Source organism: Engraulis encrasicolus, unplaced genomic scaffold (genome assembly GCF_034702125.1).
Source record: "Engraulis encrasicolus isolate BLACKSEA-1 unplaced genomic scaffold, IST_EnEncr_1.0 scaffold_63_np1212, whole genome shotgun sequence".
NCBI lineage: Eukaryota > Metazoa > Chordata > Actinopteri > Clupeiformes > Engraulidae > Engraulis > Engraulis encrasicolus.
In genome coordinates, this window is record NW_026945961.1 from 49,181 (window position 1) to 69,373 (window position 20,193).

Genomic DNA, 20,193 nt, shown 5'->3' on the forward strand with positions numbered 1-20,193 from the left:
ACTAACTACGTATCTTCTGTGGCGTACCCAGCTCGAGGCTTCAGGGAGCCCCCTCCTGGGATAGCCACAAAAACGACTTGAGAAAGGAAAACAAAAACACCCAGCCCAAAAAGCGGTACTCACCACAGGGAAAAACGCAGCACGGCCAAAATGCGAACAAGACTACAAAAACGAGGTGACGCGAGAGGTCTAGGTCTATATCCCGGTGAGCGCCCAATATGTTACAGGTGGTAACATGAAAGGGACTCAAAATCGGAAACGGTATAAAATAAGAGATATTTATTAAACAAAAGGGAGGGGGTGAACAAAGAGGTGCCGAGCTCCGATGCAAAATGTCTAGGGTATGAGCGAACAAAAACAAGGGGGCCGCGCCCCAGTTGTAAGTAGAAAAAGTACAAAACGTGACAAAAAAAGACGATGGCTTCCAAAATGCAAAAGGGTACAGCTGCAGTCACAACCGGGAAGTAGGCAACAGGCCGGATGCTCGGAGAAGGAGAGCGATCTGTGGTCAGCCTTCTGTTTTATCAGCAGCGCTCCGCCCCACTCCCCAGGTGCCGCCACTGATGAGCGCTGCTATTCTGTGGAGGACAATCATGGAATTAAGGGTCCCCAACAAGACAGAATTAACAGGGGGAAAAAACATAAAAAAAACAACTTAAACCTGGCGGTAACAGTGTGTTACTTGGTTTGGCCACTAGAGAGAAGCTTAATTACCATGGCAATGGGGAGAGAGATGGAAGGTGGAAAATGACTATGAGGGGCTGGAATCCGGAACTAGCTTTTAATTTTCATTTGAGAAGAGCAGAATGGAATGGAATATTAAAATAAAATTAAAAAAATAAAATAAAATAAAATAAAAAAGGAGAAACGTGGAAAAAATAAGTGTTTAAGAGAAGTCGCTGAACAGAGAGTTAGTGGGCTTGGTTTGGGTGAGAGAGAGCTGTGTCTGCCCCAACATAGAGGGGGTTGAATGTTTTTAAGATGTAAATGGCGTGTGTCAAGGAGAGGTGCCGAGGAGGCTGGAAGGAAAAGTTAACATGTCTGATCTTAAAGAATTAAGGGAAGCAATGGATGTTAATGTGCTGGCAACTAACAGACTAAGTTGAGAATGCTTAACATATATTTGCAATGCATTGATAACCAGGGGGTCGAGGAGTAACTGATAGCCTTCGGGGTGGAGACCCAGGGTGATTTAAAAAGCTGGCTGGCTGGCTGGGGCCCTGTGTGCAATTGATTTGTCACTGGTTTGAAGTGGTTCTTAGACTTTTAAAGTTGGCTGTTAAACATTTCAAAGGAAAGGAGGGACTGAAACAGCTCAAAGTTAACAACCAATTTAGCATGGAGTGAATGAGGAAGACAGGAAGGCTTACCCTAGATTGGATTATGATAATGGTCTGCGATGAACAAAGGGTGGAAGTGTTTGTCTGCTGAGGGAAGAGAGAATGGGCCAACTTCAAGGCTATGGTCAATGTACCAGTGTAGATAAAGGTAATTGACAGAGTCAGCATTTCTTGGCAAGGAGAAAAGATTAAATAGGCTATTGACACATTGGTATTGGTGCAGCATTTGGTGGATTTAAGGTGAATACCTGGGGTGGTAAAGCGAAATACTATCTAGTTTCAAGGGTAGCATAGAGGTGCATTAGGCAGCACAAATTCAGGATACAAAGCTCAAATTCAAAGTATTTATTGTCTAATAGGTTAACATGTTAGATAATGGTCTGAGATAAGAAGCTTGTATGTATGAGAGTGGGTCAAATGCAATGAGTAAAAAAGTGAGGAATGACTGTGGTGTGTCAGCAGAGAGAGATGGATATTTCTGGGTATGATTGTATTACGTATGCCAAGTTTAAAGATATCAGAACCTACAGAAGAGTGTAATGGCATTTGGACATCAATAAATAGCATAGAAATTCTATGGAGAGAATGTATGGAATAGGTGGCTGAGTGGAAACAGTGTGATATTACATATTCATTGATAGGATGACAAAGTGTGTGCAAGGTATTGGTGAAATGATATGATTGGATATTCCTGGTAGTTTGAAGACAGTAAATTGATAAGCAAATAGCGAAGAGACATATAACTAGTCAAATATTTAGTATAACTCAAGACAATGTAGAATGGTCAACAGAATCATGGGTTAATCACAGATACATAAACCATAATGTAATGTGTAACACTGTAACACGGTTAAGGGTTGCAGATGGCCTATAGTACTCAGTTAAAATTTAATGCAGAATGGTTAGAAATTCATGTTAAATCAATTCTTAACTGAACATGCAGGGCTGTCATATTGAAATGAAGCCATCGTTGGAATTTTCCCTTCACGTCTTGTTTTTCCCTTAAATTGGCAGAATTGTTTTTTTTGCAAGAGGAAGGTTTTCGCCACGATTTAAGAATTGAAATTTGAAGATTGAAGATTGAAGTTATATAAGATACAAAATTGTAACCCTTTGTGAGTCTTTTTGAGACTCAAAATGGGGGGCTATGTGGTAATATTTTTATTCTTATATGATTCATATGCAGATTATTATATGTACATGTATATGCAGGAATATAGATATATGTCTGTGACTTTATGTATATATCGTTCCAGTGTGTCAGCATTGTAATCTGTGTTGAGTGCCAGCTCAGATGAGGTGTGGTCAAGCTAATTTGCATCTGTAAAGGGCCTGGGTGGGCCCAGAGTATAAAGGCTCTGGGATGACACAGGCCAGTGTGCATCCTACCTTGGGAGATCAGCGAGAATGGTGTTCTATCGCTAGGATGTTGCCCTGTTCCAAATTTCTCTGGAGCAGTAATAGTAAAGAAATCTGCAGAAACTCACCGGACCAAAAGTGCCTGTCTGACATTAATAGAGAAAAACCCCACACTCACTCTAGAGTGCAGAAATAGACACAGATATCAGGATAATCAGTTAAAAGATGAGATAACAAAACTCTTCACTACATCTTATCTCTCTCCTTCTCTGCTACTGGAGGCTGTTGCTGCTGCTGGTCTGCTCCACTGGACAGAAATAGCTATTCAGCAGCAGCAACAGTGTGTGTGTGTGTGTGTGTGTGTGTGTGTGTGTGTGTGTGTGTGTGTGTGTGTGTGTGTGTGTGTGTGTGTGTGTGTGTGTGTGTGTGTGTGTGTGTGTGTGTGTGTGTGTGTGTGTGTGTGTGTGAAGCACCGGCAGTGTGTGTGTGTGTGTGTGTGTGTGTGTGTGTGTGTGTGTGTGTGTGTGTGTGTGTGTGTGTGTGTGTGTGTGTGTGTGTGTGTGTGTGTGTGTGTGTGTGTGTGTGTGCAGCAGCAGCCTACAGGTCAGCCATATCAAAGTTAGTTCTCTACATTAGTGCTGGCAGTTACAACAGGTGCAGTGTGATGTACACAGGTGCAGGTAACCCTGACGTGCTCCACCATGGCCATGTTACACACACACACACACACACACACACACACACACACACACACACACACACACACACACACACACACACACACACACACACACACACACACACACACACACACACACACACACACACACACACACACTAACATATTAACAAATACCCCCTCCCACACACACACACACAGTGTATCACCAATCATGTCTATCCTTCCCATCACAGTGTTTCACTACTCATGTGTATCCCTCCCATCACACACCCCAAACCCCATCACTAGCGCCCCCCACAGGTCTGTTGCTGTGTGTTAATACTCACTCTAGTGTCTCCAGTTTGCATTGAGGATCCTTGAGGAGTTCTGAGAGATGCTGAACTCCTGTGTCATGAATAATATTGCCAGAGAGGTCAAGACTCTTCAAGCTGCAGGAGGTTGATCTGGCAGCAGCTGATATTGCCGCACAACTCTTGTCTGTGAGTTTACAATACTGCAGCCTGGGAGAAACATAATGACACATCTGATTATTACACACACTTACCTCTACAGATAACACACACTTGCTCTCATTAACAGACATGCACACTGTACACTGGCTGTGAGTGGCCAATACACACATGGTCTTCCCATGAACACAAACACACACACACACACACACACACACACACACACACACACACACACACACACACACACACACACACACACACACACACACACACACACACACACACGCACACACAGGTGTCATAGGGCGCCAGCGTGAATGGCAGCAAGTTTAGTAGCTCCGTGTTTTATGTCTGTTGTAATTGTCTTTCGTGTCGTTTTTCATTTGTTATTTTACCAGTTCTTAGCTTAACTACTAGTTTTTGTTTCCTTGTATGTTATTGATTAGATTTTTTATACCTAAACTCGGACAAGGAGTTATTTATTTTATTATATCCAATGGATGCGGACAAGTCTGTGCGTTGCTATGGACGCTGCAACATTGTTTACTCGCGCAGCCAGCTGATGTCTCTGCGGAAGTTCGCTGGTGCGGTGGCCGATCATGTGGATATTCCCAAAGAAGTCTTCAGCTTTCGAGGATGCAGAGCTGGAGCTGCCGTGAGAGCTAGGCGACGAGAGAAAAAGTGGAGGTACAAACCATCTATTCCGGCGATTGTAATGGGGAATGTGAATTCGCTGGCGAACAAGATCGATGAACTGAATGCCCTTGTACGGAACGAAAAGCTATACCGGGAAGCTAGAGACAATACGTTTTCGGGGAAAAAGAAGGGAGGCGGACTGGTTATTTATGTCAACAATAAATGGTGTCACCCTGGTCATATAACAGTGAAGGAGACAATCTGCAGTAAAGACCTGGAACTTCTTGCAGTGAGTTTACGTCCATATTACGTTCCAAGAGAATTTTCTTATGTAATTGTTATCTGCGTGTACATCCCTCCACGATCCATTCCAGAAAGCGCGTGTGACGCGATCCACTCCACTGTTGCGAGGCTTCAAACACAACACACGGATGCCTTCTTAATAACGGGGGATTTTAACCATGTAATGCTGAATTCCACCCTCACACATTTCTATCAGTTTGTGAACTGTTCAACCAGGAAAAACAAAACAATTGACCTCCTTTATGCAAATGAGAAAGATGCTTATAGTGCCACCCCACTTCCTCCTCTTGGTAACTCTGACCACAACCTTGTACATCTTAAGCCACTCTACATCCCAAAAGTTCAGAGACTCCCGGTCACTACATGCACCTTCAGGCAATGGTCCCCGGAAGCAGAGGAGGCATTAAAGGACTGCTTTGGGTGCACTGATTGTATTACAGAGTAGTGACAACCTGGAGGAGGCAACCGAATGCATTACAGACTACCTGAACTTCTGTTTTGATATTGCTGTACCCACAAAAACAGTGCGCTGCTTCCCCAATAACAAGCCATGGGTGACCAGTGAGGTCAAGGTGCTACTCAAGGAAAAGAAGAAAGCTTTTCAGGAGGGCAATTTGGCCGAGCTGAGGACTGTACAACATCAACTAAAATACAGCCTTAAAGCAGCAAAGGAGGCATATGGGAGGAAGGTAGAAAACCAAATGCATAACAACAGCATGAAGGAGGTATGGCAGGGAATAAGAAAAATGACTGGGTGTGGAGTGAAAGCAGGAAGGGCTGATGGTGACGCCTCCAGAGCCAACGAGCTTAACTGTTTTTATAACAGGTTCGACAATAACTCTGGCTTTGGGGTGACTTCTAGTAGTGACATGGACAGTGAGAGTTTAAGTGTCACTCCCCAAGTACCTTCCCCACCTGCCTCTGACATTGACTACTCTCTGTCTGCCATCTCATCATCCCACCCCCCACAGCTACCCAATGTCCCACCTATCTCTCCTCTCCCCAGCCCCACTTTCCCTCCGCCCCATCCTATGGACAACACACATCCCCAGCCCCCACCTCTGACTACCATCCCTTCACTCTCAACCCTCCCATCCTCTCTCTCTCCTCATGTCACTCCCAACCAGGGTTCACGTTAGCCGGCTGTGGCCGGACATTGGCCGTTTTGCATCATGAATGACCGGCAAAATAAAATGTGACCGGCCAAAATGTCCGACAAAAAATGACTAAAATTAATCAGTAAATAATATTAGCTCATTTTAAATACTGAATGTTACACAAAACACCAGTGATATGAAACTGAACAAAGTCGAAAATAGTTATGAATAGCCTATGTAAATGACCGTGTCATAGTCTAAACAGCACGCAATGTTGCTTGCGCTCTCGTCCCCCACGGCGTTCTCCCAAATCAAGTTGCTTCCCTATCACTTGACTCACGCTGGCTGTGGCTGATGTCGAGGAACAATATAGGGATTTTTTTGTATTTTATCAGTAAACACAAAGGGCATTGCGCTTGCAAAACCGTTTCATGCCCAGATGCGAAGTCAAGCCTGGGACCCGCAGCATCGCAGCATCGAATCACTTTCACTTTTACCTCTGCTGAAAAATGGTGGTGGATCTCCAAGTAGGCTATGCTACAGTCGAGGGTCAAATTAAACATTTCAGAGAACAATATGCTCATGAGAAGTCCCAGTAAAAGTGCATGCAGGGCTTTATCACTTTTTTCATCACCGGCCAAAATGGCTAGTGGATGTATCTCACACGCCCACATAGCCTATATCAAATATAGAGCGCGTCGTACGGAACGTGTCAATTCCCTTGAGGGCGCAGGAACACAACGCAATACAGTTCAAATTTCAGTAGCATTGTTACCGTTACTGCACAACCATTACAGTCATCACACCGTTACCCAATTTGAGTAGGGAAATCCTCTTCTGGTTTGCTGATAAAACACAATGTTTTCAGTCGATAACTTGGTCAGATATGCCTATGCGCGCAGTAGGGATGTAAAAAACTATCGATCCAACAGCCGACGATACGATGCATCGACACGTCCGCAAGAGTATCGATTCATGTTTTAAAAAAATAAATAAAAAATACCTGGTCTATTTTATCCATTTGCTCCTGGGCGTAATTCAGACTCCCGTGCTGCGGGTGGCGCTAAACCTATTTTATCCTCCTACCTCGCTTCCTTTACCCTCTTTCCGCATGCACTCACACACACGCAAACAGTGGGCTAAACAGCCATGGCTGACATAGCAGAGGAAAAAGAAGAGGTAGGCAAAACAGACGTGGCGAAGGAAAAAGATGACATACACACCCCTCACGGTTCCAAGTCGTTTGTGTGGAAGTATTTCGGGTTCCGTAAAGATGGAGGGAAACTGATTAAGGATATGGCTATATGCAGAAAATGTCGTTGGGAAGCGCGCTACTGTGGCAACACATCCAATCTGTCTGCTCACCTAAAAAGACGCCATAGAGATATCCTCGGCGAAGAAAAAGCACAACCCTCTACAACATTGACGACACTTTTCCCTCAGAAGTTTTCGAACAGCTCTAAGAGGGCGAAGAATATATCCAAGGCAATCGCGTTCTTCATATGTAGAGACATACGCCCCTATTGCGTGGTGGAGAACGAAGGCTTCCGTTACCTGCTCGACACTCTGGAGCCGAGGTATTGCATTCCCTCTCGACAGCACTTCAGCGAATCAGTGATTCCAAAGTTATATGCCAAAGTTCGTGATGGTGTCATTCAAGAGTTGCAGAAGGCACAGCGCGTAGCTGTAACATGTGACGGATGGACCTCCTGCACTACAGAGTCATTCATCACAGTAACATGCCACTTCATTGACCACGAATGGGAGATGCACAATTACGTGTTACAGACGCGTGTGCTGGCGGAGACACATTCAGGAGTTAACCTCGGACACGTCCTGCGAGCTGCGTGTGAAGAGTGGGGTCTGAGTGACAAAGCGCCAGCCCTCATCACGGATAATGCATCCAACATGAAGAGGGCTGGGGAAGAGGCCGGGATGTCACCCCACATCATGTGCTTCGCGCACACACTCAATCTGTCCACTCAAGATGGCCTCAAAATCGCAGCCACGGACAGGCTGTTGGGTCGAGTTAGGAGAATTGTGAGTTTTTTCCATCGCAGCGCAGTTGCCACAGCAGTGTACAAGGAAAAACAAAAACTGCTCGACCTCCCGTGCCACAAGCTTAAATCGGACGTGAAGACAAGGTGGAACAGTTCATTCGAGATGTTAGAGCGATTCCTGGAACAACAGCCTGCGGTGACGGCAACACTCCTGGACAAGAAGCTGAGGAAAGGCGCAAGCGACATTCACACTCTCACGGAAAGTGACCTAACCGCAGCAGAGCAAATGGTTAGCTTGTTGGCCCCACTGAAAGCTGCCACCACGCTCATGTGCGAAGAAAAGCAACCCACAGTATCAGTCATCGCACCCCTCAGAACGAAATTGCTGACGCATTTCGAATGTGCACCGGACGACACTCCCTTGATCAAAGACATGAAACGAGCCATGGCCGAGGATCTCCAAGAACGGTACGAAGACGAGGAACCATTCTTACACCGTGTAGTAGGGTTGGAAAGGGGGGTCCACGCGCACCCCCCGGCTTTTTTTATGCCACCTGATTTTTTTGTATCTTTAAAGTGTCTACTTTAAGAATTTGACAGGTGCCAAGCTGAAATAATGTCCCTTGGCCTTCATTTTTAACCATTTAATGCACCTGACAGGAACCCAACAGATTGAAACAATGACAGAGAATAGGTCATAACTTTTGAAGTAAACTACATACAGAGACAAATTGACACATTTTCCCATACAATATTGACCTGAGGAATGAATTTAAGTTGTTGTTTTTGACTTTTGATGACATGTGAACAGCATATTTGCTCATAAACAGCAATAAAATGACCCAAAATATGTAGACACTCAACTATCTTTTCATTCTTTTGAGTTTTGTTGTCTTTTTTCACCACCTGCTCTTCCTTTATCATTTGCAGTGTAAATGTGAGTATTATATCGGGTATTAAGCTTAAATTATGACCACCAGTCACCATTTTTTACCCTTTAATGCGCCTGACTGAAACCCGACAGACTAAAACAATGATACAGAATGGGTCATAACTTTTGAAGTAAACTACATACAGAGACAAATGAACACATTTTTCCATACAATATTAATCTGAGGAATGATATTAAGTTGTTGCCTTTGACATTTGACAACATTTGAACTTCATTTTTGGTCTTAATCGACAATAAATGGCCTAAAATATGTAGACACTCAAGTATCTTTTCTTTCGTTCGAGTTTTATTGTCTTTTGTCCACCACCGGCCCCTCCTTTATCATTTGCAGTGTACATGTGACTATTATGTCGGGTTTTAGGCTTATGTCCATTTTTAACCCTTTAATGCGCCTGACTGGAACAGATTGAAACAATGATATAGAATGGGTCATAACTTTTGAATTAAACTATATACGGGTAGATGACGGATAGGCAGCAAAAAACATTTTTTTCACAAAACATTGTTTATGAGGGGAAAAAGTATATGTCTACGTAGTGCAGCAATTAATCTTTCAAAAAATCCAAGTGGTCATAATGTTGGTCTATTCATTGATTATTTATTTACGTTGATAAAGCAATTTGCTGAAAATATGTCCTTTGGTGTGACGTTAAGAAATAAATATATTAAGTAATGTAGAAATGGCTTGGTGGAGTTTTATGAACATTGTTACACTCTTCATATTTATTGCAATTTTTTAAAGTCTTAATTTAATGAGAAATTACCATTTAAGTATTTTTTTTCCCCATTAGATGTGAGATTATTAGAAACCTTCGAGGAAAAACAGGGATATCTTTCTTTTAAATTTTCAAAATTGTCCGAATTTATACTAACTTTTCAGGGACGATAATTTGTTCTTCCCTAATGCAATATTCAGTGTTTATCAAACATATTGTTAAGCTCAAACAAATATTTGAGCGTTTAAAACATGTCACACCGTAGGACATTCATGTCACGCTAAAGGACAGAAATGCAAAACTGAGCCAGAAACAAATATATCAACATGATTATTTTGTTTTTTGATCATAATATAATGTTGTAGTCAATATGGAGCTACACTTTACACTTATAAGTCTTTGAAACGTCGATTATCCGCCTATCGTAACTCTTAATGACAGCCATGCGGTCATTGAATGTAACCTGCACACTTTTGTAGGTATGCTATGACTGTCACACCATTGAACCTGTAGTGTGTAGTGGCCAGTGCCTGTTTGGTATCTCAAGCTGGACAGCACATTTATGCTGTATATTGAGCTCTCCACAGCATACTTTATTCATCTATACTCCTCTATATACTCTCTCACTGATCTTTCCTTCACTGTTACCGTTATATTTTATGGTTTCAAAGCACCATTAATGACATTTTACATCATTTGAAATCAAACATCCACAATCTAGAATCTAAAATCAACAGCAAATATTCATCAACAATGCATCAAAGTATAAATTCCAAAGGCCAATAAAGGAATAAGTAATTTGAATACACAATATTTATCTAGTCAAACAAAAACAAAAAAACAAAATGTACTACCAGTTGTTTTAAAAGCTATTTCTCAAATATCTAGTCCATTGGTGTGACCTGTTTGTCCTTTGGTATGATACTCCAAAGTGTCACACCATAGGACTTTTACCATCACACCATAGGACTTTTACCATCACACCATAGGACTTTTGAGCTTTTGAGTTAATTTAAAGCCATGTCGTTGCCAACTGAAATACAATTTCACCTTTAGTAAGATGCATTTTCATACATCTACATAAGAAAAAAATATGAAAAATATACACTATTGTCAAAATGTATTTTATGGCTGTCACACCAAAGGACTACAAAACTAATACATCTTGTGGTAGCAAAACATAATTGATTGACTGAAGAACTCTGAGAGAAAAATCTAAAATCCACCCTTGCCATTGGCTTCTTAAGGGTCTAAAGTCACAATTTATGTACTGCTGGAGCTTCAACAATAGATAATTATCCACAGAATTAACCAAAAATATGATGTCACACCACAGGACATTGTTTTCTGCGTCCATACGGTCTCAGAAAAACAGGGAAAAAATTAAGCTTTGCCACTTGCTAAAATAGACACCTTGAAAAACATGCCAGGGTTGTTTAGACAAATGACTGAGCTTTGATTATTTATTTTAAAATGTTTTAATATGGAGAACCAGGCTTGCCTCAGTCACACCATAGGACAAATGTGACATTTGAATCAAAATTAAGTATACTTATTTAAGCTCTGGATTTATTAGACATTACTTTTTCACAACAACGACATTAGTTTATTCATCTAAAGCATTGACAATTTCGAAAGCATGAATTTACTTAATTTTAAGAGCCTGCGACAGAAAAAAATATACGTCACGTCATCTACCCATACAGAGACAAATTAACACATTTTACTATACAATACTGACTTGACAAAGGAAATGAAGTTGTTGATTTGAAATTTGACAACATTTAAACGTATAATACTTTATAAAACGATCTAGTGTGGGTTGGCTTCAGAAGTAAGAGAGAGAAAAAAAGAGAAGAAAAGCTAACCCATTTCCCATACAATACTGAATGAAGAAATTCAATTCAGTCATCAACCTTTAAATGGTGTTCCTAGACAAAAATAGCATTAAAATATGCAAAATGTGTAGAAAATAAGCAGTCTTTTTTCATTCTTTCAAGTTTTATTGGGTGTTTCTTATTGCTCATTTAAAGTATACATTTGATTATTCTATTGAGTTTCAGATTGAAACAGTATCTCATTTTCAAAAATATATCTTCCTCCTTGGTTCTTGGTTCAAGAAACAAAGGAGGCTTCTTTATGACTTATTTGCAGAACCTTAAAAAAATGTGAGGTAAAGGCACATCCCAAAAAGCAATTGCTGCAGGACATAAAGGAACACACAAGAAAAAAGCAAGGACTATCCGCACACCACAGAAGCTCCCTTGTCGTAATTTAATTCGTGAAATACTGACACAACGTTTCGACCTGTAAGGTCTTTGTCAGGTGTCTCACGACAAGGCAGCATCTGTGGTGTGCGTAACATGCCAGTGTGAAACACACTCATGGCTGACAAACTTAGGGCTTTTTTAAAATGCCGTTTTTGTCCAGAAACGCATTTAAAAGTTGATAAAAGGCAAAAAAAATGCTCATTGCATTCCTTGGGTCAGTATTGTATGGGAAATGGGTTACCTTTTCTCTGTACTGTGGTTTACTTCAAATGTTAACCCCCATTGAAAGAAAGAAAGTGAAAGCCCATTGGGAAACTCCAACTCCCATTGTCATAGTGACACAGCACTCCATAGCACACAAGTGAACACTGCACACTGCACACAACGAAATTGCATTTATGCCTCACCCGTGCAAAGGGGCAGCCCTCATTGGCACCCCTGGGGAGCAGTGCGGCGGGACGGTACCATGCTCAGGGTACCTCAGTCATGGAGGAGGAGAGCACTGGTTGATTACACCCTGGCGGGTCGGGAGTCGAACCTTTGGGATACAAGTCTGACGCCCTAACCGCTTACCGCTGACAGCCCAATTTACCCATGACTGCCCAATGAATTGTATCATTGCTGCAATCTGTTGGTTCCATTCAGGTCCATTGAAGGGTTACAAATGAACCCTGTGGGTCATTATTCCAGCTTAATACTCGTACATTTTTACATCATACACTTTTTAATGTAAATTATGAATGAAGAGCAGGTGTTGAACAATAAATAGAACCCGAAAGAATGAAAAGATAGGCCTACTTGAATGTCTACATATTTTAGGCCACTTCATTGCCAATTATGACCAAAAATGCAGTTCAAATGTTGTCAAATGTCAAAGACAAGAACTTAATATCATTCATTAGGTCAACATTGTATGGGGAAATGTGTTGATCTCTCTGTATGATGTTTACATCCAAAGTCATGACCCATTCTGTAACATTGTTTCAATCTGCCGGGTTCCAGTCAGGCGCATTAAAGGGTTAAAATGGAGACTGTGGGTCATTATTTCAGCTTAAAACCTGATATAGTATTCACATTTACACTGCAAATGATAAAGGAAAAGCAGGTGGTGGACAAAAAGAAAATAAAACTCAAAAGAATGAAAAGATACTTGAGTGTCTACATATTTTAGGCCATTTTATTGTAGATTATGACCAAAAATGCAGTTTGAATGTTGTCAAATGTCAAAGACAACCACTTAATATCATTCCTCAGGTTAATATTGTGTGGGGAAATGTGTTCATTTGTCTCTGTATGTAGCTTACTTCAAAAGTTATGACCCATTCTATATCATTGTTTCAGTCTGTCGGGTTTCAGTCAGGCGCATTAAAGGGTCAAAAATGGAGATTGGAGGTCATAATGTCAGCTTAATACCCAATTTAATACTCATATTTACACTGCAAATGATAAAGGAAGAGCAGGTGGTGAAAAAAAGACCGCAAAACTCAAAAGGATGAAAAGATCGTTGAGTGTCTACATATTTCTGGTCATTTTATTGCTGTTTATGAGCAAATATGCTGTTTAAATGTTGTCAAAGGTCAAAAACAATAACTTAGATTCATTCCTCAGGTCAATATTGTATAGGAGAATGTGTTAATTTGTCTCTGTATGTAGTTTACTTCAAAAGTTATGACCTATTCTCTGTCATTGTTTCAATCTGTTGGGTTCCTGTCAGGTGCATTAAATGGTTAAAAATGAAGGCCAAGGGACATTATTTCAGCTTGGCACCTGTCAAATTCTTAAAGTAGACACTTTAAAGATACAAAAAAATCAGGTGGCGTAAAAAAAGCCGGGGGGTGCGCGTGGACCCCCCTTTCCAACCCTACTAGTGCAGCTGCGTTGGACCCGAGGTTTAAAAAGCTCCCGTTCCTGACTGATGAAAAAAGAAACCAAACCTTTGAATGCATTGCGGAGGAAGCAGTACAACTGAAGGAACAGAGGGTATGTTGTTTCTCATCATATACTTTAAAAAATATAAAGTATAGCGTTTGTTTATTTATTTATTTATTTATTTATTTATTTATTTATTTATTTATTTATTTATCTATCTATTTATTTATTTATCTATCATTAGTTGGTGTTATTAGTTGTAGTCGTTAGTGCTGTTATGGTAATACTTTGACCGGTTGGGTGTCGTTCTGATGTAACTTAGTAGTAAGTTGGTGTTCATGAGTGTATGTGTCTGTGACAGTTACAGAATGAAGCAGAGGCCCAGGCCCAGAAAACACCTCCTCGTGCCCAGACGTGTGATGATGAATGGGAAACTGAGACTGAAGGTAGCCTACTGTTCATACATTCTACACTTAAGCTTATTCAGATACATCATAAAGATCCTACTTAAACCTACTCATATTACACATATTATACAGATATTACATTATGTACATTTTATATATTTTTAAACACACACACACACACACACACACTTATGTATGTAGGCCTATATTATAGACTAAAACTACTATGGCTAAAGCCTACTGCCATATTATACTTTGACTCTAACTATACTCCTTCTGTTGTCTTATTAAGCGGGCTTGCGGAGCAAGGACCATGCAGAGCATGGCCCTTGCAGAGCAAGGCCCGATTATTAGTAATCTCTAAGTCCTGTTTCTTTATTATTATTAAGTGGGCTTGCGGAGCAAGAACTATGCAGAGCATGGCCCTTGCAGAGCAAGGCCCGATTCTAGTAATCTCTAAGTCCTGTTTCTTTTATTATTTATTAAGCGGGCTTGCGGAGCAAGGACCATGCAGAGCATGGCCCTTGCAGAGCAAGGCCCGATTCTAGTAATCTCTAAGTCCTGTTTCTTATTAAGCGGGCTTGCGGAGCATGGCCCTTGCAGAGCAAGGCCCGATTATAGTAATCTCTAAGTCCTGTTTCTTGGTTCTCTTGTGCAGGGGCAGTAAAAATAGAAAATGGATCTCCTCCTAGGCCTTTCGAGATAGAGACACCGTTCAAACACTAAAACGACCGGCTCGGCTTGGAGATCGCGTATAGTTATAGGCTTCTCCGTGTCTCTTGTCGTTTTCCCGTTTTTGGCGATTTTGTGAAAGCCTGGGTCCCCATTGAAAACCATGGTGGAACCTTCATGATCCAAAGTTCCGCCACTCTAGAGATTAGAGTGTAGGAGGCTTTTTCGGTCATAAAACATCAACACTTTCACCTAGAAGTTTAGTTGACGTGTTGTTAGCGAGCTCTATGGGATGTCTCCAAATTGTGAAAGTTTCATCTCCCAACTCCCAATACATTTTAAATGGCAGGTTTGTAAAAAAAACAGGCCTGGGTCTATGGAGAATCCCAGTCTTTCGAAAAGTGCATTTTTCAAGAGATCAGCGCATGTCCCACACGGAGGTCCATTTGTGCCTGAAAAATTTAACCTATACACTTCATTCAAAGACTGTTACAGAGATCACAAGCATGACTTCGATCTGTGAAAAGGACACGTGCCAACTCCTTTTAGTTTTTTTTACAACGATGTTGTAAAGACAAAAAACTCATTCTCATTTTCTCCCCAGTTTAGAGCTCAATACTAACCGTCTTTCAGTCAATCACAACAGGTGCAGCCAGTGAAGGGTTCCATTTCAACTGTCACTGTCTCAAGATTCTATTCTTAACGAGCAGGTGCGAGCAACCATTCTAGAAGTCTATTGTTCAGCTCTGCAATGCAATGTAATATAGTCTTGCTGGACAGTGCATAATAGCCAGCTGCTTGGCTTAGTGGTAATGCATGCTGCTGCATCAGAGATATGGAGGAGGAGGGTTCGAACCCCACCCAAAGCCATGTTGATTTTCAAAATTATATCAAATGCAGCGTTCCTTGGCCAACTTAAAATGCCATGTATGTCATTTAGTATGGATGGCAAATGTGCTAAATTACAGATATTGAGGTTGGGGGTTCGAACCCCAGTCAAAGCCATGTTGATTTTCTAAATTATATCATATGCAGCGTTCCTTGGCCGACTTAAAATGCCATGTATGTCATTTAGTATGGATGGCAAATGTGCTGAATTACAGATATTGAGTTTGGGGGTTCGAACCCCAGTCAAAGCCATGTTGATTTTCAAAATTATATCATATGCAGTGTTCCTTGGCCAACTTAAAATGCCATGTATGTCATTTAGTATGGATGGCAAATGTGCTGAATTACAGATATTGAGGTTGGGGGTTCGAACCCCAGTCAAAGCCATGTTGATTTTCAAAATTATATCATATGCAGTGTTCCTTGGCCAACTTAAAATGCCATGTATGTCATTTAGTATGCATGGCAAATGTGCTGAATTACAGATATGGAGGTTGAGGGTTCGAACCCCAGTCAAAGCCATGTTGATTTTCAAAATGATATCATATGCAGTGTTCCTTAGCCAACTTCAAATATCATGTATTGTATGTCATTTCATATCAATGGCAAAGAGGCTGGATTACAGATATGGAGGTTGTGAGTTCGAATCCTGCTCGAAGCCATGTTGATTTTCAAAATTATATCATATGCAGTGTTCCTTAGCCAACTTAAAATACCATGTACAGTATGTCATTTAGTATATCCCCAAAATGCAGAGCTACAACACTTTCAAGATGGCTGAATCCAAGATGGCTGAATTGTTTGGCCCATAACTTCTGACTGGGTGGATGGATTTTTCCCAACATTTCTATTAGCTTTGTTTTCTCAATAGTACTTTGTTTCATCTCTGCCCCAAAAGGCAAGCCTGCTTCCAGCATTTTCTGTGAGAATGCAATCTAGTTTTTGTTTAATTTAGAAGCACCCCCAGCTTCCAAGAAAACAAAAGTATTGGATGACTTGTTTGGTGACTCCTTCAGCACTGAGGACCTAAGTGTCAGGAAGAAAACATCCAAGGAGCTAGTCAATGATGAGATTAGGAAGTACAGAGACATAGCATCTCTGAGCCTGGGTGGTAAGGTGCTAGAATGGTGGAAAGCTCACCAGGCTGAGTTTCCTCTCTTGGCCAAGACCTACTTGTGCATACCTGGTACAAGTGTACCATCAGAACGTGTCTTTAGTACAGCAGGGGACATTGTGCGTTCAGAACGTAGTCTTTTATCCTCTGAGCATGTGGACCAGCTGATTTTTCTAAAGAAAAATCTGTCCAGAAGCACAATTGAAAGTATTGAACTGTAACAATGCTGTAGTTTAATGGTTCAATTTACTGTTCTCTTTTCCACACCCCTTCTGTATAACAGAGGCATTATTGTGAATTCAGTAAATGCCTACTTTTTTGTTGCTAGTGCACATTTTGACTGATTTTGCTGGCCTTGTGGAGTATGGCCTATGTTTTTGTTACTTTTTGTTGCTAGTGCACTTTGAATATTGTGATTTTATATTGAATGGAGTACAGGCCTATTTTTTGTTACCATTTGCTTCTAGTGCACATTTTGCACTCATTGCACTTATTTTATGTAGAATTGTCAATTTATATTGAATGGCGTACAGGCCTATTTTTTGTTGCCATTTGCTGCTAGTGCACTTTTGCACTCATTGCACTGATTCTGTTGAGTATTATTTTATACTGAATGTGGTATAGGCCTATTTTTTGTTACTATTTTCTGCCAGTGCACTTTTGCACTCAATGCACTGATTCTGTTGAGTATTATTTTATAGTGAATGTGGTATAGGCCTATTTTTGTTACTTAACATGTTGTACTGTGTACAGTACTTTTTGATGCAAGGCCTTTCAGAAACTAAAACAGACATTATTATTTTTCATTGAATGTGGTTGTCATAGCCTAGGCCTAGGTGAAGTACAACTTAACTGTTTCTCAAATAAAATGTATAATGGTATTACAGCTTTCATTGATTTATTTCAAATGTGAAACATTGTCTAGCCTGTAAGATAAAAAAAAGGTTAAAAAAAATCGAAATCGAATCGAATCGAATCGAATCGTGGTGTATTCTTGAGAATCGAAAAAAAATCGAATCGTTGGGTCAGGAAATCGATACTGAATCGAATCGCCATGATGGGTGTGATTTACACCCCTAGCGCGCAGCACGTTTGCTGGCTGCTTTTTTTCCTTTCAGTTCGTTCGAGCTCTCGGGTATGTGAAAGAGAGCGTGCGTTTGCTCCAGGTGCATACAAGCAGCTGGCTCTTTAACACCAGCCAACTGGCCCAATGCTAGTGTAATTTAAGTTTTGCTGGTAGAAAAGACCAATTTACTAGCCACTTTGACCCATTAGGGAGTGTGTGTTGGCTGTATGAGGGAAGGTCCGTTAGATATTCTAAAATGTCCGGTATTCTGCAATACAGCCGGACACTTGTCCGGCCAGTAAGAATTCTAGCGTGAACACTGCCCCCAAGATTCCGCTACCCAGCCCTATGGACAACAGACTTTCCCAGTCCCCACCGCTGTCTACCAACCCTGCATACTCTACACTCCACACCAACCTGTCTTGCCCTACCTTGGGAATCAATCGAGCAACCTACCAGCACCACCACCAACCAACAACATCCACTGGTTCATCTCTTGACCCCCCACGCTCAACCCTCAGGGTCACTGCTGATCAGGTGAGAGGAGTCCTGTGCAGACTCAAACCCAAGGCAGCAGGCCCAGATGGCGTCTGTGCTAGACTGTTGAAGACCTGTGCAGTGGAGTTAGCTGAGCCTCTTCAACACCTATTCAATAAGAGCCTACAGCTAGGCAAGGTCCCGTCACTGTGGAAGACATCATGTCTTATACCAGTACCCAAAAAGCCACACCCAAAATAACTAAATGACTACAGACCTGTTGCCATCACCTCACACCTCATGAAAACCTTTGAACGTGTGCTGCTGATTAACCATCTCAAGCCACAGGTCTGCCATGCACTGGATCCCCTCCAGTTTGCCTATCAGGACAGTGTGGGAGTAGAGGATGCTCTCTTGTATCTTCTACATAGGGTACACTCTCACCTGGACAAAGGAGGCAGTGCGGTGAGGATTATGTTCTTTGATTTTTCCAGTGCCTTTAACACTATTCAGCCACTTCTGTTAAGAGACAAGCTAAATGGGAGTGGGAACCAGTGTTAATTTCGTCAGCTTTTTTTAATTTTGTCTTAGTCTCAGTCACAATGACGAAAATCAATTTCAGTCTTAGTCATAGTCATTGCCTTCCCAATTTAGTCTTAGTCCTAGTCTAAATGACAAATATCAATTTTAGTCATAGTGAAATTTTAGTCATTTTAGTCATTTTAGTCAACATTTCAAATTTTAGTCATTTTAGTCAATATTGTGGTGTAAAATAAATAACCTACAATGGCTATTGTTTCACAAAGAATTAATAAAATAGCCTATTGCAGCAAATATTCACCTTGTTACTTGGTCATTTGCCACCAAAACCCAAATCAGTCATTTCAACATCATAGAGCAAAAGAGCATCACATACACACACATGTGCCCACACACTTCCAGGTGCAGGCTGCTCTCTCTCTCTCTCTCTCTCTCTCTCTCTCTCTGTTTCTCTGTCTGCCTCTCTCTCTCCTATCTCTCTCTCTGACTCTCTCCTCTCTCTCTCTGACTCTCTCCTCTCTCTCTCTCTCTCTCCCCTCTCTCCTCTCTCTCTCTCTCTCTCTCTCTCTCTCGTGCATTAGAAGCTGCTGCATATTATTTGATTTTGAGTTTGATCACGGAGGAAACTACATGCTCTTCTTCACCTGACCGCGTGCCTTCAAGCCTGCAGATTGCCGGCAGTGGTAAGACCAGACATCCCAAGTCTCCATGAAGTTCAAGAAGTCTCCCTGATAGTGGCTTCCCGATGACCACGAGTCAGATAAAATATTACTGATGTCAGACTATGCAAGTTAGCGGTTTTTGTTTTCAATTGGCAATGCGAGCAGAGAAAGATAATGACTCGTGCGGCATGCGTGGAATAGGCTTAAATAGATTGCGAGAGCACACTTCGTATACCCAGGAAAAATAGTTTGGCAGGGCTATGCAGACTGGACGATAGAAAGGACATGCACATACAAACAGGGCTCTAAATTAACGCACGCCAACACGCCAAATGCGGGTGAAAAATCATTTTGGCTGGTAGAAAAAATCATCCACTAGCCAAATTGGCCGGTAGCGCGCGCCCGACTGAATGTTAAACAGCTGCCCGCACAGATCTGTAGCTGCCGTCTGATGAACGTTAAAACGTCGCCTACATTACCCATGAACATTAGTCCTACCGTCATGATGTAGCCCACACCCATTGGCTGACCGTTAATCACAATAAGGCAGAATCACATCCATTGGCTGCGTGTTTGATACCCGCGCGCTGGAACTAGTGTTGATAAAATATGTTCAATGAGCGGTGGTTTGTAGGTTTTGGTCAGATGAAAAATAATGTGGCAGTGGTTAAAGCACGGTTATGTGTCGATG

The 20,193-nt window shown here is 41.5% G+C and overlaps 1 protein-coding gene across 1 annotated transcript; it reads left to right on the forward strand.

Moving 5' to 3' along the window:
• Window positions 1-6,883: 6,883 nt before the first annotated feature.
• LOC134444633 (E3 SUMO-protein ligase ZBED1-like) lies at window positions 6,884-18,769 on the forward strand. Its single transcript, XM_063193885.1, has 4 exons — window positions 6,884-8,371; window positions 14,038-14,122; window positions 16,599-16,754; window positions 18,732-18,769. Exons 1-4 carry the CDS (start codon window positions 7,019-7,021, stop codon window positions 18,767-18,769), a joined length of 1,632 nt encoding a protein of 543 aa, XP_063049955.1. The 5' UTR covers window positions 6,884-7,018.
• Window positions 18,770-20,193: the final 1,424 nt, after the last annotated feature.